The sequence below is a fragment of the Ambystoma mexicanum genome, chromosome 6q, assembly GCF_040938575.1.
Source record: "Ambystoma mexicanum isolate Mex_15411 chromosome 6q, UKY_AmexF1_1, whole genome shotgun sequence".
Classification (NCBI taxonomy): Eukaryota; Metazoa; Chordata; class Amphibia; order Caudata; family Ambystomatidae; genus Ambystoma; species Ambystoma mexicanum.
In genome coordinates, this window is record NC_090937.1 from 1,587,655,832 (window position 1) to 1,587,680,779 (window position 24,948).

Consider the following 24,948-nt stretch of genomic DNA (forward strand, 5'->3'; position numbering starts at 1 on the left):
CGGCATCAGCGGCTTCGGGAGCAAGTTGGACACCCTATTGGCGAAAAGTAGACCAACTCCAACACAGGCTCGATAAGCATGCAGACAGACTCGACACTGTCGAACAGCGCGTATCCTACCCGGACTACGGGACAACGGCCTTAACCTCCCGAGTCTCTGCGCTTGAAACCCAGATGAAGGCAGTGTGCGCTAAGAATGAAGATTTAGAGGGCCGTTCACGAAGGAACAACATTCGGATCATTGGAGAACAACAACTTGCAGGCAAAATGGAAGACCATATTGAACAGATGTACATAACGCTCTTTGGAAGAGAAATTCTGTCTCAGCTTTTTGTGATCGAGGGAGCACACAGAATCCCGAACACCAGACCGGCACCAGGCGCAAACCCTCGGCCGATAATAGCAAAGCTGTTAAACAATAAAGACCGCGATGCGATCCTCAAGGCAGCCAGAGACCAAGGAAAACTTCAATTCGACAACGACCCCATCCAGTTTTTCCCGGACTTCTCCCAGGCAGTGCAGACACAGAGGAGATCATACATAAGTCAAGCGGCGGCTGCAGGATAATCACATCCTTTATTCTATGTTGTATCCGGCGAAACTCTGCATTCAACATGAGGGGAAGGCCCAATTTTTCAATACCCCGAAGAGGCCAGCGACTATCTAGATCGAGCCGGCTGCAGGCCCAGCGGGAACAATCCGAGACCTCAACGCGAAGATCGATTGAGAAGAGACCCTCCATAATCCATAACCCCAGCATCAGTCAGGGGATATCGGCACATCTCCGTTCTCATCCACGCTAATCATCACAGGAACAAAATCCTGCTGTTAAAGGGAGCCCGGTACCCTCTTGGTGAGCAACTAGCGCCCCTAGCACAGCAATGTTTACAGTTCTGTTTCTAAGGGGGGGGGGTTCACCGTGGGCCAGTTGGGGGTTGCCCACACAAGGGAAGGAATCGAGTTCTGCACGACCACCTTATTCCTCCCACTCTCAGTCCACAACAATCATACCACACATCACTGATCGCTCGGAAGCCAAACAGACACTCACATGGATCAAGATACCAGTCTCACCCCTACATCCTGACGAATAAGAACCCACCTAGCCCCCTGGATGGCAATGACAACATTTAAAATTGCCACCTGGAACATTCGGGGCGGTAATCAACCAGCGAAGAACAGGAGAATCTTCCAGTATCTCCATAGACATAAAATCAACATCGCCATAATCCAAGAAACCCATCTCCTGCCAACGTCGGAACTTCAGTGGGCCAAATCCTGGGGGTGCCATAGGTACTTCTCATCGTACTTATCCTATGCCAGAGGAGTTGCAATCCTAATTGACAGAAAGACGAATTTTAGTCTAATTGACTCGCAGAGAGACTCTGAGGGAAGGGCCCTGCTAGTAAGAGGGATAATCGCAGGGAAGGAAGTGGTGATTGTAAACTCCTACGCTCCAAACACTGATGTACCCGACAACTTTAACTGGGTGATGTCTCAACTTGGAAAGATCAACGCAGAAACCATCATATGGGGAGCTGACCTCAACACGCCAATCGACCCCAAACTCGACAAATCTCATAATACAACCGGGAACCCGTCCAGAGCCAGCTCTCAAGTTCAAGAGATATGATTAGCGTTTGATCTATCTGACACATGGAGACATCACAACCGTGAGACTTCACATTTTACTCGCCCGTCCACAACACTAGCTCCCGGATAGATTACATCATGGCATCCACCCACTGTCCGTTCTCCTGGGGAACGAGTCAAATTCTACCACGCACATTCTCCGACCACTCAATGGTCACGCTTGATGTCTCCCTGGCGGGCACAACAGTTCCTGGACTATACTGGAGGTTCAAACCAGGCTCACTGTCAGATGCTGTTTTCGCAGCTGAACTGCGCCAAGAAATAACAACCTTCATTGAGATAAATCAAGACTGTCGATTCGACCAGCACCGTTTGGGAAGCACTGAAGTGCTTCGTACGAGGCATATGCCTAGCCAAAGAAAACGGTATATTAAAGTTGATCCGTAAAGAACTCTGACAGTGAACGACGTTTAAAGACATTGGAACTGGGAGCCTCCACAACACCAAGCCCACAAATCCAGGCAGAGTTAAAAGAAGAGCTTCTGAAGTTCAGGGAAACAGCCGAAAGGGAACTAAAATTCCTCAGCCGCAATCATCAGATCCGACAATACGTAGAGGGACAGAAGCCCGGCGCACTGCTTGCCCGGCTGCTACCAATAGATAAAACCCCAACTCGCATGGAATGCATTAAGGATGCACAAGGGCGACTGCTATACTCAGAAGAGGACATCGCCAACACGTTCCGGGACTTTTATCAGAACCTGTACAGCTCCAGGGGTAACCCAGACCCTACATCTCTACAGGCGTATCTGGACGACACCGAGCTGTACTGGGTGGAGGCAGTCCTGCGAGAACCGTTGAACGCACCGATAACCATGGAAGAAATACTGGAGGCAATAAAATCCCTTCCGAGCTCCAAAGCGCCAGGACCAGACGGACTCACCGGGGAGTTTTACAAGGCCCACGCGGCTATCCTAGCTCCACTCTTGCTCCGTGTCTGAGGAATCTATTGAGCGTGGAAGCCTTCCCCTTACGCTACGTGAGGCCAACATAATGGTGCTGCACAAAGCAGGCAAACCCGCAGATGAATGTGCATCATACAGGCCGATCTCACTGATCAACCTGGACAATAAAATCCTTGCAAAAATTCTCGCATCACGGCTTCTACCTCTTATGCCGGCTCTAGTAATTGGAGATCAAGCCGGATTCATCCCGGGACGCAGCACTACCTATGGCATCAGACGGCTGTTCGGCGTTATTGAGGCCCTAGACCCAACACAGCAGGCAATAGCAGTACTTCTCGGCGCCGAGAAGGCATTTGACTCAGTGGAATGGCCATTCATGCTGGCAACGCTGAGACAGATGGGCTTTGGCAACTTCTTCATTAAGTTAGTGTCTCTGTTGTATAATGACCCACGATCGTATGTCACCCTGGGAAGCACTAGATCCTCGAGCATATCATTAGAGCGTGGAACGAGACAGGGATGCCCACTTTCTGCCCTGATCTTTGCCCTTATTATGGAACCATTGGCTTCGAGACTAAGAGAATTCCAAATACATAGGGGTCTCAAACTAGGTCCCCACAAACTGATTGTCTCCCTCTACGCTGACGACGTCATATTGTTTGGCAGTGACCCCCAGGAGAACCTCAACCCTGTTATGCACGAAGTGATAAGGTTCGGCCATATGCCAGGTCTTAAAATCAACAATTCCAAATCCGTAGTTTTTCCCCTGACCCTTAGCACGACAGAATTTGTGGACGATCACGGTTTTAAGTGGGAGAACTCGAAGGTGCGCTACCTGGGTATTTATATGTCACGCAGTCGCCACGAAATATATAAAGATAACTATGTCTCTGCGTTAAACTCCATCCAGGACCGAATACATAGATGGAAAACGCTTCCGCAAACACTTTGGGGCAGGGCCTCCTTGGCGAAGATGGTCATACTTCCTAAACATCTGTATTTGTTCACAAACATTCCGCTACTCCTCCCCAAATCCTTTCTCCTGAAAGTCAAAACTGCGGTTCTGGAACTACTGCGCGCGTTGCGTATAGCACTGTAGTGCTGCCAATGTCAAAAGGTGGCCTAGCACTCCCAGATATAGAAAAATACTATTGGGCGGCTCAAGCGCACTTCCTGAGCTACTGGTACATGTCCCATTTCGTCCGCCCACACGTGCAGGTGGAACGGGCTCTTGCCGCGCCTGACCTGCTCAGTGCCGTTATTATAAGTCAAATCCCAGTCCCGCACAACACGCTAAACACGGTCCTATCCACATATACGATCTGGAAAAAGATGGCTCTTAAATACGGTGTGACCATAAGATATTCCCCTCTATTGCCAATCAGATTCATTACGGGCATCCCACTCACGAATGAAAAAGTATTCTTAATATGGGCTGATAAGGCCAACGTCCACTCCTTCCTACTTCTTCCCAGAAGGCACCTTCCTAACACTGCAAATGGCCAAAGACAGGGGCGGAACCACCTCCCTAGACACCTTCCTTTACTTTAGATTACGCCACACCCTACACAAAATGTTTCCCACCTTTCCTAAACAAACCCCTACATGGGATTTGCTACACAACACCATCCAGGCGCAGGGGGGAGGGGAGGTTGGTCTCGCTGCTGTACAAATCCCTAGTAGCGGACACTGGGTCGCCTAATACTAAAACTCAGCAAAAATGGGAATCTGCCATCCAGGAGTCAATAAACGTAGAAGACTGGTCCTATATCCTACGCCAAACTCAAAAAGTCGCGATAAATACACGTTAAAAACTAATACACTTCAACTTTATACACCAAACATACTACACCCCTGTTAAGCAGCACCAGCATCATCCAGAAGCATCGGCCCAATGCGGTCGCTGTGCGGCGGCGCACGCAGACTTTTTCCACCTAGCTTGGGACTGTCCCGGAATTCAGCGTTTCTGGGTCTCAGTTTTACAAATAATGGCTGATATCATAGGTGAACAGGTGGCTCCACTACCTTTTGGTGGCCCTTCTCGGCCTCACTAAATACCTGCAACCCGCGTCCCGTAAACTAGCGGCCCTTCTGCTGGTGCTGGCCCGAAGGCGAATCGACATGGCATGGACCCGGGGTCCACTACCAAAAATCGAAGACTGGAAAAAAGACATAACGTATTGTCAAAACGTAGAGAGTGAATTTATAAGAACCCTACCATTACATGCTCGCCCCCCTGACATCTGGGGGCCATATATTGCACATCTGCTAAATAGCACTGAATCATCTGATTCCGAAAAATCCTGAACTTGCAATGGGACTTTGAGACGGAAAGCTACTTCATACTCCTGACCTCAATCTAATCGGCATTGAACGAAGAGTGTATTGATATTTGTTGTTGTGGATACGGGAGGGGGGATGCGGCTCTATGGGCGAACACGGGAGTGGGTAATGTTGTGTAATTTCTTTTCTTGTCTCCTTCTCTTTTCTCTCTCCCTCTTCTCTTTCCCCTTACATCCTCCTTTTGTTGTTTAGACGGTGCACCATGTTGGTGCTATAGTGTGCTATGGTATGAAAATCTAAAAAATAAAGTTCTTATAAAAAAAAATTTCATTATTTAAAATGAATCCTAAATTCTTAAATTGGAGGGCAGAGCTGCAGTCTCCAACTCATTAAAACCACTGTATTTAAGGCATTCAATTCTAAATTATTTGCATTCATTCACCCACTGGCAGAAGACATAAAGTGAGTGAATTGAGGTTTGACGGCTTTTAAATTGCCATCTAGTCGCAAAAGAATTTGGGGATCGTCTGCATACGCGTGGAACAAAGTTCCATAAGTATTCTGAAGCTTGGCCATACTTTGCAAATTGTTAAATGTCCAAAGAACCGATCCCTGTGGCACCCCACAGTAAGGTTCAAAGAATTCTTATTCAAGCAAACCAGACATTATCGTCCTGAGACAGCCTGTCTGAAAGGATTTGAATCCATCCGAAACCGGTCCCTAAACATCAATGCAATGATGACTACCTCAGTGATCGAAATTGAGCTATTATAAGCAGGAGCCAAAAGCAGCTTCTGGCATTCCAGCATTAACCGGTGACCAGGAGCGAAGATTGTAGAACAAGGAGTTCTTACATCGCGTTACGCAAGTCTAACTTCCACATAACATGCACAAATATCATTTTGTCCATTATGTATGACCCTTCATGCTTTGAATGTTGCAGAGATGTGTCCTAATGTTTGTTTATAGATTGCCCGAAAGAGGCAGATTTAAATCTGCATAGGCATTTGTTCGGCACAGTTGGCCTGTACAGCCAAAAGTAGCTCCTGGTTGCTGTTGTTGTCAAGCTAACCAGGCTCTTCTAGGCTATAGCTCTCAGCTCCCCACAATTTCAAACCCTGACTACCTAAAAGGATGGGCATGGTCGGCTATCCAGAGATCTGCAAGTATTGGGGCCCTAACACAGTCCCCATGAAGGAAATACTATTTTCTGTACCTCTTGCAGGCTTAAAGCTGGCTTGAGATGATGCCTGTTAGGGAGAATTCTCATTTTATGGCTAATTTCTCTCACCTAGTGAGTCCCCAGCAGCTTTGCTGGATTTCTGGAGTAATTTTTTTCACTTGGTAAGAGTGTGCCTCTTTTTCCCTGTGTATTTCTTCTGCTTTTGTGATTGTGGACTCTGGAGTACACCACTTCAGTAACCCCCTTATTTTGTGTGTTACACAGCACCTTCAGTGCAGTTACACAGGGTTGTCTTTTAGACTTACCACCGACTCCATTTCTGAGGCTGACTACTGTCCCCCAGAAAAGGGTGAAGTTGCCATTAACTTTACTTAGACATTTAACCACAGTTCCAGTACACCCCATCTTACATGGAGTACTGGAAAGGGTTAATCCTTAGCCCTTTGTATCTGTACCTCCTAGAGCATTGTTTCGCTCTTTTAACATTTAGACTTGGCTGGTGGCAGTGGTATCTACCCTAAATTTTCTACCACGATTATACTATATAAACGTGGTATTGTTTTAGGCTATTATATTAACCTCGAACTTAAACCCGCTTGACCAAATACTTTTTCTTTTGGCTCCGGTCTGGTTTAGTCGCCATTTCTTTTTGTTAAAGTCCTTCTTGTGTTTTACTTTGTGCGGCAAACCAGGTTTGCCTCCTTTGTTCACTGTCTTTTGGCGGGCTTCTGGGTGTCTAGGTGGGCTGAATGTGAGGGAGGGGTGTAGTCACCCCTGCACAGGGTATCCTAGGAAACCCAAGTTGCACTTTGCCATGATTGGCTGAGGTGGTTGTCCGGGCTGGACAACCCACCCCCTGATGCGTGATTGTCAGCCAGGCTGTGTGAATGAGGGATTTTCGCATAAAAGGCAGGTCTCTTGGGCTAGAATTCAGTCGCCACTGGAACTACAAGGAACGAAGAGAAGCGGAGAAGAAGACGGCTGCTGCAACTACCCCGTCCCGGTGAAGCCCTGCTGCAGTCCTGAGCCATCTACCCTTCGACGACCAGAGAAGATCCAGTCCGGAGTCTTCTTCCCTTGAGCCTGGTGGGGATAACCAGCTCATCATCCACAGCCAGAGGATCCTCGTCTTGGTCGAAAACGCTGCACACAGCTGTAGTGGTCCGGATAGCCATCTGAAGAGCCGCTCCTGTTTTTAAGGAGCGCACCTTTTATTCACCGTCGCTGCTGCAGGCCTCATCACCGTGTGGTGCAGACCCATCGAGACGACGTCCTTCACACCGAAGCTCCAAGTACCGTGGGTCTGCAGGAAACTACCAGGCACCAGCTTTGTCATTGAATAAGGTACTGTGTTCTGCTTGAAGAATTAGGGTGAACCCCTTTTCTTCGCCTCCAAGGCTTGCCCTTGTTTTCCATCCTTCTTCTAACTTTTGCTTCCTCTGTTGACAATATCTAAGGTACTCCTGACAACGTTGAATCTTGAACTGTCCGACTGTGTGATCCTTGACAACAGGAACCCGGTTCAACTTGACACTGGCTCCGGCCTATTGACTCTTGAATTCCTGTCAAGTAGTGTTCTCTGATTCGATCTGCCTTGACAAAAGTATTGCCTATGATTTTTGCCCCCACCTCTCTCTGGTTAACTGAGATGCTAAGTGTGTTTTTGCCGCGGTAACATTTCTTGCCGCGGATACGCGTTTCTTTAGTAAGACCGAACTGTCATTACTGTCAAAAAGTGATCGCAAGTGTATTCCCGGTAACGTCTTTTGTTTCACAACACCGGTCCGTTAAAACATAGGGTACTTACCTTGAGTTAGAGGTACCAAAGTGAATTGGTTGGTTGTAGTGTATTTTACGTGTGATTTTGAATTAATAGAAGTGTTGTGTTTATAACAAATGGTTTAAAAATAAATGTACTTATTTTTTACCTGAAACCTTGAGTCAGTGCTTGCGTCACAGTAATTGTGGTCCCTTTGTGTAATCTCTGCTACTGCTCATATACTCTTGAGATAAGCCTGGCTGCTCCGCTAATGCTACCACTTTAACATAGTAGTACAGGCTTGTACCTAAGGTAAAACTTGTATTGCCACCTGTAGCCTTAATTGTGTGTAGTGGTGCCTAAGGGCACTGCACAGGATTCTGCCTAACGATGCCAACAAATCATTGTTTTCTGCATGACTTTGTATTTGTATTTGGGATGCTGCGATTAGATCCCAACTCCTACGGGCAGAAGGAGAGTTTAGAAAGGAGCCTAAACTGTAACTGGCCTCCAAGGTGAGCTTGTTTAAAAGAGGTGTGAATGTTGCCTTTATCCATACCAGTGGGAGTTTACCACCCTGAAAGGATGTGTTGGACATTGACACCAGTCAGAATTAGCGTAGAAATCATCTTAAGGCTGGTAAGACGCACATCTGAAGGGAGGTTTGAGGGTATAGCTTTAGATAGTGCTTAGTTTCGCCATACACATCTAGTTTTGTGGATTTGGTAAGAGGTCCAAGAAAAGCTGATTCTACCCACTCTGGTTCAATAAAGTCAGCATCTGATATTTGATCCATAGTTCACATGTCTACATGATCAGTTTAAAATGATTGCAACTTATTTGCAATGCTATTGTTGCCGAAGTAAGCATTACGATACAATGTAAGGTGCAAAAAGTTCCTTTGCTATATTAGGAGTTGAAGGAACTCTGTCCGTATATAGTATACGTGTGTTTAGCCTTATGTAACTTTATTTTGTGGATGTAAAGTAACTGCATAAGCTGCTGTTTTTCTGTTGAAATATAGTTTTGCCACCAACTACTTTATTGCCCCCGTGGTGGTGAGTTTTCCTTCCAACACTTTAGTATACCAACGTTGCCTACACCTTATCTATTTTCCTTTTTTCCACTGCTATAATTTGTATTTGTTTTATTTGTAACGCGCACCATCCGGCCCGGAGGCATCAGGGCGCAATTTAGACATGGTTACATAAGCATACAATTAAATATATTCAAAGCATTAAACAGTACATAGTATACAAGGCATACAGCAATATACATATTTACAGAAGGTAGATTAGCGCAGGAGTTTCCCCAGGGCTGGTCCGGACATCATGGCTGGTTGGAGAGCCAGGATTTGGTTTTAGCTTTGAAGGCACTAAAGCGTTCTTCGGATCGGATGGTCAGAGGGAGGGCATTCCAAAGCTTAGAGGCTAGGACGGGGAAGCTAGATCCACCCGCCTTTTGTAGTTTGAACCTAGGGATGGTTAGGCAGTGGGTCTGAGCCGTTCTTTGCGGACGGGTGGGCGCGTGTCGGGATAGCCGGCTACAGAGGTATGGTGGGGCTTGGTTAGCTAGGCATTTGTGGGTGAGGCCTAAGGCTTTCATTGAAATTCTCTGTTTGTCCAGTAGCCAGTGTAAGTTAGATCTAGATTCCGAGATGTGGTGGTTTCGTGGGATGTTTAGGGCTGCTCTGATAGCGTTATTCTGGGTAATTTGCAGTTTGTTCATATTCTCTTGGCTCGTTCCAAGGCAGAGGGCGCTCGCATAGTCAATTTTGGCCATGATAAGAGTTCTGGCCAGAGTGACTGCGTTGGGGGTGGTCAGGAATGGCCTGCAAGCTGCAATGAGTTTGCAGGTGTATGCTGAAGAGGATCTGACTGCATTTGTTTGTCTGGATAGGGATAGGGTGGCGTCAAGATAGACACCTAGGGTTTTGGTGTCTTTCGAGACTTGGATGGTGTTGCCATCGATGACAAATGATTGGTAGGATGGCTCAAGTTTACTAAGGCGTTGCGTAGTGCCCAAGATGAGGAGCTCAGTCTTGTCATCATTGAGGCATAACTGGTGTTGTGCCATCCAAGCTTGGATAACCAAGTAGACCTCGTTCAAGGCCTTAGTGTCAGCCAAGTAGTCACCAGTGATGGGAATGAGTATCTGGGTGTCATCAGCGTAGTTCGTATAGGAGACACCCAGATAGTCAAGTACATCGAAAAGTGGTTTTGTAAAGACGTTATAGAGCGTTGGCGACACACAAGAGCCCTGGGGGACACCGCAATGAATCGGGGAAGGATCTGCAGCTGCAGATTGAGAGAAGACCCGCATAGATCTATTACTCAAGAATGATTTGATCCAGGCCGTGGCCGATGGTGAGAAATGGGCGGCCGAGTGAAGATGCTTGCATAGGATTTGGTGACTGACCAAGTCAAAGGCCGCAGAGAGGTCGAGTAGGAGTAATAAGGCAAGTTTGCCATTGTCCTTTAATACTTCGATTTGGGTTTTTAAGTCAAGTAGAGCTGTCTCTGTTCCGTGTTTGGGTCGGAAACCAGATTGTCTAAGGCCTAGAAGATTGTTGGCTTCCAAGTGCTCTTGGATTTGCAGGTATGCTGCACGGTCTAGGATTTTTAGCAGGAACGGGACAGTGGTGATGGGTCGGTAGTTGGTGGGTATGCTAGGGTCGAGGGAAGGTTTTTTGAGCAAGGGGATCACCCAAGCATCCTTAAGGTTGTTGGGGACAGTTCCTGTTTTGAAGGATGCGTTGATGAAGGATGTGATAAATGGGGCCAGGTCGTGGGCGGATTCCTTAATAATTATGGAAGGGCAGGGGTCGCCCTGGCAGTTGGACGGTTTGATCGTCAGGATAATGTTTTCTACCTCCGCAATGGTGAGTGGTGAGAAGGCAAATTGTTTGCAGTTGGGGACGTCAGGAGGGAGGGCCCCTGCTGGGATGGGAGGGCGATTGTCCAGTTTCAGGCTAGAATGTTTGGCTGTGATTTTAGATTGAAGCATGGTGATTTTATTCAGTAACGCTGCCTGAATGTTGGCACACCATTTGCTGTCTTTAATGCAGGTGTCAGGGGGAGTAACGGGGCTTTCAAGCTCTTTTAAAATCTTAAATAGTTCCTTGGAGTTGGAATCAGCATGCAGAATGCGATTATTGAGGGATTCTTTTTTTGCCTCTATAATGGCTACTTTGTAAGTAAGCGAGGCCAGGAGGAAGCTGTCTTTATGCACGTCAGAAGGGTGGCTTTTCCATCGGTTTTCGGCGCAGCGTTTGGATTTACGGAGTATTCTTAGCTGTGGGGTGAACCAAGAGTTCAGGTGAGCACGTGGTTTGGCCTTCCTCTGTTTGATGGGGGCCAAAGTATCTATAGCTGTCAGCATGCTGCAGTTATAGATGTCAGCTAAGGCAGTCTGGTCGTTACAGGAATCAGTAGCTGTTTTAAGTGAGGGGAGTAGTAGAGGGAGGAGTTTCTCTTTGGTTATGTCCTTTTTGTTTCTGGTCGGGAGAGCCGGCGCTATCGCGGTGGGGATGCGGCGGGCGGCTTCAATATTAAAGGTGATAATGTGGTGGTCTGACCAGAGGCAGGGGGTAATGGCCAGGACATTGATCTTACAATTAGAGCTGGCTAGCCAGTCAAGGGTCCTGCCTTTAGAATGTTTAGGCTCTTGGATGTGTGAGGTGAAGCCGGAGTTGGAGAGGGAGTTTTCCAGATCAAGTGCAATAGGATCTTTAGGGTCACCTAGTCCCAAGTTGAGGTCGCCCAGGATGATGATTTGTGAATTGGTTTTAGCGTTGTCAAGGAGGAGGGTGGATATGTCGCCGACAAAGGAGGGTGCAGGGCCTGGGGGCCGGTAAATTAGGTGGAGGGTGGCTGTTTGGTTGGGTGTTAACGTGAGTTTGACTGACAATAGCTCAGCTGATTCAAGTTTGGTATTGGTCGTTACTCTTAGGTCCAAAGTGATTTTATGGATGATGGCAAGGCCCCCACCTCTAGAGTGGGAGGCAGAGGTACGGTCACATCTCCATATGCTGAAGCCAGGTGGTATAGCAAGGGACAGTGAAGGACCGGAGGCAGCATGTAGCCAGGTTTCAGCTATGGCAATGAAATCAAGATCTGACGATGTTATAAGGTCTGCTATGTCTAAAGCGTGAGCTGGGAGGGATCTAGCATTCATAAGGGCGCCTTTGATGACAGGCAGTTTCACTTCTGTAGAGGGGGGTTTGCTGTTGTTGAGGGCCGAGGGTGGGCCCAGGAGTGTGTGTCGTGTGTGTTTGGAGAGGTTGCAGCGGGTAGGGCGTATGCAGAATCTGGTGCCTAATCTTTTATTTCTAAGAGATGAAGGGCACGGTTGGTTCAGCGTAGGTTTGCTAGCAAAGTGTTCCAACCAAAGGGCTGGGTCATTGAGGTAGGGATTGAGGTCGGTAGTGAGGTGTTGGAGGCCTGAGGTGGGTGTCATAGCGGAGGTCGCCATACGCAGGGTCTGTGGGCCAAGACTGAGGCGAGACATAGTGTCAGGTGGCTGAGGGTGAATCGGCCGTGTCAGGTACGTACGTGGCTGAGTGAGGATTGTTGTTTCAGATGGCGGAGAGTGGAACAGTAAAAGGAGGAGCGCCCTAAGGAGCATGGTAGATTAACACCAAGGGGGTAAGCTTCTTAGCTATGGGCAAGTGCAATTGCCACTAGGGCGATGCAAAATCAACAATAGGCAGGTTCGATTTTAGCTAGGGCAATGCAAAATCAACATTAGGCAGGATTGAATTTAGCTACGGCAATGCAAAATCAACAATAGGCAGGGTCGATATTAGCTAAGGCAATGCAAAATCAACAATAGGCAGGGTCGATATTAGCTAAGGCAATGCAAAATCAACAATAGGCAGGTTCGATATTAGCTAAGACAATGCAAAATCAACATTACTAAATTTGACAGTCCCAGCAGCAACTAAAGGTGTGCATAGCAAGAGCACCTAGATTTGACAATCCCAGCAGCGACTAAGATGCATACAGCAGAGTGCACCTAAATCTGACAGTTCCCGCACTCTAACTGCAGTAGTAAAAACAGTTGAGCAGAATCAAGAATACTATGAGTGTGGATCACTGCTATGACCAAAATCAAGACAGTTTCAAATCATCTAGATATAGTTACTAGGAAGGCATTCTATGGGCAATCTTAAATGGCATGATGGCGAGCGACCAAAAGGGTCTCAGATAGGTCACAGGGTGCAGTAGCTAGCGAGCAAAGGGTCTAAATAGGTCAGGGCAAAGAGCAATGCCACGTTTAAGGCAGGGGTACCAGACAGTAGTGAGGCAATCGATAGGTTATGCTAGTACACTACGTATACATCAGGCGAGGGCAAGTAGGGAGCAGTCTACAGAACCATTCCAGAGTATGGGACATCAAAGAGGCATGGTGCGTCGAAGCATTATCAGGCAGAAGAGCAGTGTGACAAAACATGGGGAGCAGATCATAATATGTGAGCAACAAGTTTGGACAATGCAGGATATAGGCAGATTAATTCAGGAGGCACACATGTTAGTCAGAGGCAAGTGCAATCAGGGAGCATAATGTCATGTGCTTTCAAGATATCTGAGGAGTGCTAATAGCCACACCATCTGTTGGAGCTTGAGAGAAAATGATGGGGGGTGGGGGGGCTAAAGCTTCTACAGTGAACATATTTGTTAAGGGAGTTTTCCTAAAGTCCACTTTGAGGTAAGACTGTGTACAACTATCCCGTAGTATAGGTCTGTAATACTCAAAGGATTTGTAGAATGGCAGAGCAGCCAGGCTTATCTTATGGGGAGGATGTGAGCTGCAGGTAAGTACAATGAACCCAGTCAATACATTAGCCCAAAGAAACTCTTACACCTATATATTTATTTTATATACCCAAGGCAAGGTAGGTAAATACTATTTTAGACTAACCAACACACATAGGAAATATTAACTATAGTTTTCATAGGGGACTGCTTCCATACTATTTGCTTGCTCTTACAATTGTTACAGAAAATGACAGTAATGACTGTTCCACTGTTTAAATAGTAGTGGTGCGCACGTGCATTTGTTACAGTGAAATTACAGTTTCATTTGTTTACCGACTCACACGGACAAAGTCTGCAGGAAGGAAAAGGAGGGATATTCAACACCATTTAGCAATGATTTACTTTCTAGTAACGCTTTTCAAGGCTCCTAATGCTTTACCAGTCCAATCCTTAACTAGTCAAGGGTTCATCAAAATCGGTGTAGGATGGGAGCAAAAGTCTTATGCAGCAGTAGAAAAGGCAAAGTCATACTTTAGTAGGATGACACAATGCGAAGGGACCCTGCAAAGGACTCTAAAAGAGTACAAGCTGTTAAGCATGGGCTAGAGGTATGGGTTCACCTAAACGCCTTGGAACGCACTCCAGTCACACTGGAGCGACTATTCGGGTTGAGGTAAGTTCTACCTTGAGCCCCACAGTACCTTAGGGCGGTTGAAGAAAAGGCAACTGGATTCTTTCCTGTGCAGCAGTAATGGACCCGGTCTCCCGATTCCTCGGTCTAGTGATGAAAGGAAGGACTCTAAATGGGATGTCACAGCAGCAGTTGTGAGAAAGGACCCTCAGCAAGGATTTCTTCGGTCCTCCAGGTCGGTCTGCACTTTTGGCGCCTTTTTTCAGCTCCAACAGTGAATGGTTACTGCCTGGTCGATCTTCCTCAATTCTGCAGCCCTACTCTCTGGTGAGGGGACTTGCATGAGTGGAATTGTGCCTCTGGAGGTTCAACTGGAGCTCACCAAATTCTGGGAGGATTAGTTCATGTAAATACATTGCACTGCTAATGGGACGAAGGTCCCCTGGTATTCACGATTTGCAGCCCTGGAAGGTCATAGATGCTCGGGGGCGGGGGGTGGGGGGGGTGGGTGCTTCTTTCAGCACTGCATCTAGGTTTCCCCATTGCACACTGACTCCTGTTCATACACCAAGGCCCTCATTACGAGACTGCCGATAACCCGCCGGTGCTACACATTAGTGTGGTATGGTTTGCTGGTGGTGCACAAGGACCCAGTTGGTGGCATTTGGGCTGTGCTAGCAACTGTTTGGGAGCTTGACTGTTGATTTGAAGGGCACCCGGAAAAGGGGGCTGGGGTGTAGATTGGAGGGTGGGGCTTCGGATCAGTGTGAGTTTACTCTGTGATGTAACATGATGTACTTTTTTTTGTGCAAAAATCTTGAATGAAACAATGTGTAAAAAATGTGATCCTTTGCTGAATCAAGACCTTTTTCGCAGTTCTGGTCTGCCCAGCTCTGATTTGCCTCCCTGCAGCACACCACCCCCACTGGTCTCTTTCCCACACATATGGATTCAGCTCACACAGGACCTCATTAATACACTGGCGCATTATATTCACCAATACATCCGATCACAAATCCAATTACAAACATCAGTCCTTGCCATTATTTCCCATTCCGACAGTTGAAAACACTGCACCGTAGACCTTTTTATCGTTTCCACAATTACCAATTCTACCTACTGTTCTCAAAACGACAGGACTATTACATGTGGTTAAAAGCACATCAGCTGTTGCTAAGAAATCTGCCCATTAGCAGCGGGTCCACGTTTTCTACTTACAGATACAATCGGGTGCCGGCTGTCTGCACTGACTTCTCCAAAGAATCTAAACGGCAAAGGGTATGATAAGGTCAATTGGGTGAACTGCAGGATATGATGGAGGTATTCCAATTCCATGTAGGAAACCGAACAAGAAGCATTCATTTTGAAGTAGACTAGGCCCTTTAGAACTATGAAGTGGTATGTCACAGCTTTAAACTAATGCAATAAATGAGGTATTCCAAAAGTGCATGGATGGAGCTGGTCATCTTGCCAGCAGAAGCGGTGTGGACAAAGGAGGTAAATTAATTACAACTTCCTTGGGACAGACACCAAGAGATCATTAGTACTGAAGAGCAACGCAAACCTGGATACAGTTTGTAGTTTGTATGGGACACCTATGACAGGAATTGGAATGGTCCTTCTTAGTTTATTCTATTTTCTTTTCTTTTCCACACACCTGCTGTCCAATAAATAACAAGGCCATTCACCTAATGTGGATGCAGTGGTTTGGCAAGTGGCCCTTGTATCTTTCCTGCTGTGTCTCACTTTCTGTCTGCATTTTCAGCCTGTGACCACTGCCTCCGTGCGCTGGAGACTGCTGAGGAGAATGCACGGAGGCTCTCGGGAAATGCCAGTCTAGTCCTGCCTCACCCGGAACAGTGCCACATCAAGAGGGACCTGCACCAAGCATGCCCAAACTGCCAGGTGAGAAAGACCTGAGGATTTGCCACTTGCCCACTTCCTATGGTGGGCATATGCCTTTGCGAACAACCTGTATATTGCAGTTACTGAGTGGCCGACCCGTTTTGTTCAGATGCATTGTTTGTGTGGGAGTAGGTGGTGCTCGTGCTAGCCCAGTGGGGATGTTCTATTTGAAGGTTCCATGATGCATAGTGTGTGTCCTGTGGCGTTTGAAATCCCCCGTTATTAATGCAGCTGAATCCAAACCGGAGGTGTCGCTATTGGATCGTTGCTGGTAGTGGAAGTCCAATCGGAACAAGCTGTATGATCTTTATCGCAAGCTTAATATAAATGCTTTCTTTCCTCTGCTTAGTTATAGCCACCAGGATACCATGGAGAGAATCATTGTACATCTAGACACTGCGCTGGACTTGCCTAAAACGTGTATGAACTGCTCTAACTTGCACCCAATTGAACTTGTGCTCAAACTCCTCCATTGACTATATATCCGATTAAATTATAGGATTTGAACAGCACCCAAAACCTGTTTCATGTATGCCTCCTACTTACATGAAGAAATGCATCCTTCCTTCACAATCATCAGACTCTGTGATAGGTTTGCAACCTGCAAATTCCCAGATGTTTTGGGCTTTGACTTCCATGATCCTGCACCATTAAATATGCTTGCTGATGGGAGCTGTAGTACTAGATCTGGATACCCAAAGGCTCCAACCCCTTGCTGTAGGTAAACCTCTAGTATCCTCAAAACACCCTATCTAGCCTGGAGGAATTGGGATTTCTAACATCTGCCCCAATTCATTGTTATCCTAAGCAAAGGATGTTTTTTACCTGGCTCCTCAAGCTAAGCCAAGTTATGTGCCCCATGGCATAGCTTCCCACTGTCCACATTTCATCCCTTGGCATAAGGTCATGCCATGGTGGCGCTATGAGCAGGATGAGAAGAAAGTATTTTTTGCTGCAAGCACCTGGTTGTTAGTGAGCATTGGAAGAAAGGTCTGTGTGCCGGGTAATGCTGCATTTAGAGTTAGGTTAGCAGTTCCTTTTGGCATGCCTTATTGAAATTTAGGTTAAGAGTTCCTGTTGGGGCACACAGAACATGAGCCAGTGTCATGTTTCAGAATGTTAGGTTTTGGTGGCATGTGGTCATGCTTTGACCCATGAAGCTTACACACTGGCAGTTGATATTAGGTAGAACAAATATTGACTAGACTATTTCTGATCCGTAGTGGCACTATTGGGGACATGTTCACTTTTTGCAACTTTCCATCCATTGACTTCCATACGTATCTGTTATGCACTTGCAATGTCACTGTTTTTGGAGGTGACTGAAGTCTTGTTAGCTTCTATCACCTGCTTTACTTGTTTCGTTTGGGCTGCACTGGGTAGTTCGTATGGACCGCAGTGCAGGGAGAGATTCTCACATTTCTTTTTACCCGTGTTTGTTTTTTGTGTGGCACAGCCCAACTTCAGTGGAGTGCCACAGGGATACGTTGCCTCTTTCACATTTACTTTTGTTTTGCTATCCTTTTGATGTTTACTGAACTGGCTGGTGGCAGTGCATTAACATGCACCAGTGGGTTTACCTCAATAATGCCCTTTGGAGTAGCATGTGCTCCTTATGATGCAAATGCTTCTCTGTGTGTCATCCTACTTTTGTCCACTTTCCTGCCCTTTCAGTTAGGTAATTTATTTATTTATTTATTTATTTATTTATTCAGATTTATTTAAAGCGCACATCAGCCCGGGGCATCGTGGCGCTGTTACATGAGGACATACATAATATGGTTACCGTGGAAGGAAGATGGTTACAAAGCAGTTTTCATTACAAGGCACATTTCGTAACAGACGTATGCGAGCTGGTGTGTGTGAGGGAAGGATGGAGTTAGTTGAATAGAGTGGTTTTGAGAGATTTGCGAAAGGAATACAGAGAAGGTTCTGCTCTAAGTGAGTTAGGGAGGGCATTCCAGAGCTTAGGAGCTATGTGTGGGAAGCCAATGCCGCCGGCTCTGGCTCTTTTTACAGTGGGTACTCGGAGTTGGTTGGCGTGATGGCTTCTTCTGGGACGGATGGAAGAGTTCTTGGTTATAGTTTCAGATAGGTAGGGGGGTGCTGTGTGATTGATGCACTTGTGTGTGAGAGTGAGGATTTTAAAGTTGATTCTTTCCTTGACTGGGAGCCAGTGGACAAGTCTTCTGGCCTGTGAAATATGGTCAGTTTTGGGGAAGTGTAGTGCAGCGCGGAGGGCATTGTTTTGCACTATTTGGAGCCTCTTTAGGTTTTTTGACGATGTGCCTGCCAGGAGGGCGTTGCAGTAGTCCAATCTGGCTCCTATAGTAGCTCTGGCTATGGAGAGGCAGTTAGGCGTGGTGAGGTAGGGTTTTATGGCGTAAATGAGTTTGGTGGTCAGAGCAGAGGCTGAGGCGATGGCGCTGGTTTGTCTAGTCATTGAGAGTGTGGCGTCAATGTAGACTCCTAAGGTCTTGACGGCAGAGGAGACAGGTATGGTAATACTGTCGATGATCATGTGAGAATAGTTGGGGCTGAGTTTGGTTAGTATTTCGTTGGGGGCTAGGATGATGATTTCGGTTTTGTCTCCGTTTAGGCAGAGACCATTGATAGCCATCCAGGTTTGGATAGTCGAGTAGATTTTGAGGAGGGCTTCTGAGTCTAGGTCGTAGTCTCCAGAGAGGGGGAGGAGAACTTGCGTGTCATCTGCGTAGTTTGTGTACGCTATGTTGAGGGAGTCCAGTAAGTCAAAGAGGGGTTTGGTGAATAGGTTGTAAAGGGTCGGTGCAGTGCACGACCCTTGTGGGACTCCACAATTTATAGTGGTGGGGGGGGCGCTGTCCTGGTCAGAGTACAATTTCATGGCCCTACCTTCAAGGAAGGATGTGATCCAAGTGGTGGCCTTGTGAGAGAAGTGTGCAGCATTGAAAAGGTGAGATGTGAGAATGCTGTGGTCGACCTGGTCGAATGCTGCAGAGAGGTCGAGCAGAAGGAGGAGAGCAGGTTTGCCTGTGTCCATTATTTTGGTAATTTGATTTTTTAAATCTAGAAGGGCAGTTTCAGTCCCATGGCCTTTGCGGAAGCCTGATTGTCTTTTGCCTAGGATGGTGTTGGTTTCCAGGTAGTGTTGGATTTGATTGTGTGCGGCTTTATCTAGGATTTTGAGGAGAAAGGGGACGGTGGTGATGGGGCGATAGTTGTTAGGGGAGGAAGGATCGAGAGAGGGTTTTTTCAGGAGCGGGCGGACCCAGGCTTCTTTTAGGCATTGTGGTACAGTTCCAGATGCGAAGGAGGCATTGATGAAAGCTGTAATGATGGGGGTGAGGGATTCTGAGCACTCTTTGATTAATGAGGGTGGGCAGATATCCCCTTTGCAGGTGGAAGGTTTGATTTTTTTGAGGAGGTCCTTGACTTCCGTCTCTGAGACTTCTCTAAAAGCAAAAAGGGGTGTTTGTGAGAGAGAGTTGTTGGTGGAAGGTGTGGGCGAGCAGGTGGGGGTGTTGAGAGCTTTGCGTTGTGAGGCTATTTTGTCTTGGAGAGTTTTAACTTTGTTGAGGAGGGCAGCCTGGATGCCTGTGCACCAGGCTTCATCCTTGATGATTTCATCTGGGCCGGAGGCAGGTGTGGTGAGTTCTTTGAATATGGAGAATATTTCTCTTGATTTGGAGCTGCCATTAGTAATTCTCTGATTGTAGGATTCGGATTTAGCGTGGAATATGGCTTTTTTGTAGGTCAAGGAGATCTCTTTAAAATCTTTAAGCGTGGATTGATTGGGCGCTGCTTGCCATCTGGATAGGGCTTTGCGTTTCTTGGTGCGAAGGTCAGATAGTTCTTCAGTGAACCAAGAGTTGCAGTGCATTGATTTTTTCCCTTTTTTTTCTTCCAGAGGGGCAATGAGATCGATGGCTTGAGTGAGTGTGCTGGAATAGATGTTGGCTAGAGAGGTAGGGTCATGGATGAACGGAGGCTTATTTGATCATGCGTTTAAGCATTGTATTGTCTTAGACTCTTTGTCAGTGCTTTGTGTCTGAACTGGCAGGGACTGGGTTTTGGGACTGCCGGCTCCCAATCCACATTCCAGCCAAGGATGTGGGTGGGTGTGGGACAGCCGGCTGTCGATGATTGGACAGCCTCTGCTGTTCAAATGGGTCTGATTCTTACCTTTGGATAGCTGGGGCCTGTTCCAAGCCTAGATTTGGGTTATAAGATAAGAATCAGAAGCTATCTTTAATGCTTCCTGCTGGAACCAAGAAACTGAAGACTAAAGACACCATGAAGGAATGCCGGAGGACTGCCGTTGCAGACCAGCATTTCCAAAATCATTCCTCTCTTAGGCTGGTGCGCCTAAACAGTCTGCACTTCTGTCCTGCTCTCTTTGGATTTCAGAAGTATCGTTGGGACACCCCAGACCCTGGACCATCCTCTGAATGTGCAGAGTCTTGTCTGGAGGCTTTAGACTGCACATAGCCATTCCTCGTGGGACTTGGACATGGTCACCTACTGCCCTCCACCCACTGTGAACAGGTGGTGGGGGCTCCATTTAGCCTATGTTTAACTGTACTTTTATCGCGCTTTGGCCAGGGAATATCTGGGTCACTGAAGCACATGCCACACTTGCACGGATCCACCAACGTTGCAGGAGTTGTAATACTCTTTGTTAATTGTCAACAGTCCTCTACAGCAGGTGGACCACTGCAACTGTTCATCCAGCGAAAGACTGGAACCGCGGCTAGTCGGACACAAACAAGACAGAGCACCCCCACTTCACCCTGGCGCACCTGCACATGGGCCAAAGACTTGCATAGCTGCCCCCAACAGTCCCAGTATTTGCCACACTTTACCACTATTTTTTCTTTACCACAGCAGTATAGATGGTAGAGCAGGGGATGCAGTGGGTTGGGTAACTAGGGAGGGGTGGAGAGACTGGTAAGGTGTGTTTAGGAGGAACTCCATCCCCGATTCTATGTGTTTTTAAAAAGAAAAAAGGTCAAATCAGTGAAATGATATTCAACAAAGAAATGTGAGGAAAACATATCCACTCCTCCTGCTTACCTGTGGGTGGTTCAGGGGCTGAGATTGCATACCATTATTGAAGCTCCCGTGTTGCCATATGGATACAACAGGCATAATGTCCTATTCCTTTAACTAGTCCTACCTGACCTTGGATCTAGCATTTCCTTCTGCTGCCCCTCAGTACTTAGGAATTTAGAGTTGCATTGTCCCTTTTTGTGAACGCTTGAACTGAACCTGGTGTGTTGCTATCTAAATAATGTGCATATTATCTTTGGCCTACCTTCATTTTAGGGGGCGTTGTGCCTCCTGTTAGGCAAGAATTGATGCAGTCACATTGTGTGAGACAACACCACACTTATCTGCTTGGTATTGGGTAACCCACCTTTTGGTATAGGTCTGTACTACACAAGTTGCTGGTGTGACTGAGCAGCCAGGCCTGTCTCAAGAGGGGTAAATGTGAGCTGTACCAATGATATTTCTAAATACAAGCAGCCAAGTAACACTTGTACTCAAGGTTTCTGTTATAAATAGTTATTTAAAAATGTATGTTAATTAAATAAGCGTTCTTTAAAAAGGTAATTCATGTAACAATGTAAATATACTTTGCAATTACTTTTCAGAATCCGAACAAGTTAGTGGATAATCTTTGGATATGCTGCTTAAACATTTCCTACACCCTGAGGGGAGTTCAATCACAGGGACAGTAATGGCATTTATATATCACACTGGTTATACTTGGCAGAACCTGAGGTTGCAGAAAGGAAAGTTTAGAGAAGGAAAAGGTTAAACAGTTTCTCAGTATATGTGAGGTCAACACTTAAATCTAATGACCTCTAGATAAGCCTTTCCCAGCAGTAACCGTATACACTAAGCCACCACCTATAAGGGACAAACCGCATCGAAGTCAATGGACTAGAAGAGTCTTCAGGGAGCCAAGACAGCCAAAGTCACTTGGAGCACTGTCCATGGATTTGAGGCACTTCTTAAATCAAAGTCGTGCACAAAGTGAGAGTTTGTAGAAAAAATCACTTGTAGGGTCACAAGCTGTTAAGCCTGTGAAAAGAGAGTTGGAATCGACTCTAAAAGGTAAGCCCATGCAATTCCTAATGGAGAAGAGCACGGCTAAAAGGCGATCAGGTAAGTACCCCAAGCCTAAACCGTACATCTGGTTTGAAGAAGAGTGGTCCAGCTGGATTCGGTCTTGCTACAGTGCTGCAGACCCCTGTTCCTGAGCCTCAGTCATGGGGACACGTGGGAGGACGTCTGGAGGGCCTACAGCGATACTTGGGAGGTCGTCGGTAGGTATGGATGGACTCTTTTCGGTTCATCGGCACTTCGCGGTTTCAGCGTTTAGCAAACAGCGCCATCGTGGATCTCGGATACCGGTTGGGCTTCATTCACTCTTTGGGTCCTGCACTCTGGGGGGACTCTGGGTCTGGTTGTTCTGCTTCTGGAGGGTCCTTAGGAGACTCATGGAGACTCCTGGAGCTTCTAGCCAGATTAGTTACCGCTTCAGAGGTTTCACTTGACTACGGATACTCAATCCCTGGCATTTCCCTTCCGAAGCAACTGAGCGGCACAGCAAGTCTGGGAAATACTCCAGTGGAGTTCGTCTCGGGGTTAGTTGGTCCCACTAACCTAAGGGGAGAAGTCGTTCCGTCCGGAGCTTCTCTGTCGAGGTGAAAAAGGAGTTCAGCACAGCAGCAGGGCTTGACTGGGCAATTCAGAGGTCCAGGAGGATGCAGCAAGCAGTGATCAAGTTTTCTTCGTCAGGTGTTTCTCCCAGTGGTCGACTCTGACTGTAGTCCCAAAACCCTCGCCTTTTAAGCAGGTTTCTTCATTTCATGCACAGCCTAGGCTGTCATTCACTCAGCAGGGTGGATGTCCTGGAAGGACAGCCAGTCAGCCAATCGGGACTGGTTGCATTCAGGCATTCCTAGAGACAAAGGACATGAGAGTTTCGGGACCTTCCCTCACATCCTGTCCTTCCAGAATCACTGGAGCCAGAGGCGGGCTTCGGGGCTCAAGCCCGCCAAATGCAAGACAAACAAAGGGCTCAAACCTGTCTAAACGCACAGAGTAAAACCCAAGACCTCACAAACAGAAAATGGCCGAAAAAGAAGACCGCTCCATTTTGACAAAACAGTCCCCCATTGGTGATGTACTGCAGCTGAGGGTTCAGCCTGCGGTACAAAAGCACACAAAGAGAAAAGGTAAGTAAAGACAATTTCACTTTACTGTTCTTGGGAACAGGAGTTCACACAAGAAAAGGTATTTAAACCTGGTGAGAAAATCTAAAAGGATTTCTCTGTGACACTACACTGAAGGTGCTGTGTGTCAGCATACAAAAAGTAGATGCCTATGCATTTTGTCGGACTCCAAAAACAGTGAAAACACAAAATCCAAATTGGGTCAAAAGGTCTCACTCTCTCCAGGGTTATAGTTAAAAAGTCCTATGTCCAGAAAAAGAGCTGGGGTCTCTATGGTGGGAGGAATTAAGTACTCAAATGAATAGTCTCCCTAACACCTATCTTTACCCAGTTTTCAAGTACGTACCTTTGGGCTGATTACAACAAAACTCTTGATTACTGTGCTGGTTAGGAAGGGAAGGGCTTATAAACCTTTTTAGGTATTACCCATAAGTTATAGGGTATATACTATTGACTGTTTTACCCTTTTAGTGCTTCCACTCCCATTTCATTTCGGATAGTATTGTTTATGCTTTGCATTGTTTATTATTTATGTATGCTAATAAAACCTCTTTGTGGTTTGCCAATTTTTCCAACTTCTTTATGAATATAACTATATTCTATTTTTCACTACTGCGTAGTAGTTTCCACAAGTTGTCACAAATCACGCAACAAGAATTCTCAAGTTTATTCTTCATATTTAGGGTGTCAGCATACTTTGGGTTTGTTATAGTGTTCCCTGACCCTTCACAAGGCACCTCCACCTTCTCGGCACATACTGTCTCAGGTTTTTGGGGCATTTTCCCCATTCTGTTAGGGCCTCTGCCCTTTCAGAACGTTTTGTCTTCACCTTCCCTGTCTTCCCCTCATCAAAGGCCTCTGCCTTTTCTTGACCAACACTGTGGTCATGTCCCTGTTCACCTGCCATTTGGTCACTGCTTCAATCAACTTCCTTTTCTGTATTTCTGGTCTCCGGCTTTCAGTCTCCTTCGATCTCTAGGTTAGCAATCAGTCTCTCCTGACCAAGTCTTAAAGTTAGCCTTTCTTCTCCAGCAGTTACATTTCGCCACTCCACTCCAGGTTTTACAATCTGCCCAGGTATCATCCCCTCGTCTCTGGGTCTTGCAATCTGCTCTTCCACCTCCGGTCTTCCAGCCAGCCCAGTCATCTTCTGCTTTTCTCTGGATCGTACAATCTGGTCTTCCACTCCAGGTCTTACAGCCTTCCCCTCTGCTCCAGCAATCTTCTTCCTCTTTAGCAACACAACCCACCTTCTATGCACCACAAAGCCTCTTCCACTTTTGTCATATAGTGCATGGAATGACTAGCTTCATGCTGATTGACCAGATAGATCACATGTCTGCTCTAGGCATGCTCCATGACCAGGATGCTTTGTAGTACTGAGTTCACTGGGGTAGTCTTTAAATGAGAAAGCTGCCTCTCCTCTCCTTGTCTCAGACTGGAGAGTTTCCTTTCTCAAATTTCGTTTTGGTGACAACCTGTGTCAAAGAGCTCAGGGTATGTGTTAAGGATGTTTACAGTAGTCAGCTATGGTAGGACTACAGAAGACTCACACTTGGGACACAGGGCTCCGACGTCTATTATAGGCCTGAACCACACTCGTATGTTGGTAGCAATGGCTGAGCAGCCAGGCTTACCTTGGGAA

General features: G+C 46.7%; 1 protein-coding gene across 1 annotated transcript in view; it reads left to right on the forward strand.

The window, feature by feature from the left end:
* Positions 1-24,948, forward strand: part of SMYD5 (SMYD family member 5) — a 338,185-nt gene that overhangs the window by 44,023 nt on the left and 269,214 nt on the right. Inside the window, exon 3 of the mRNA XM_069632308.1 lies at positions 15,938-16,077. Within this exon, the coding sequence (XP_069488409.1) occupies positions 15,938-16,077 (140 nt within the window). The remainder of the gene's footprint in view (positions 1-15,937; positions 16,078-24,948) is intronic.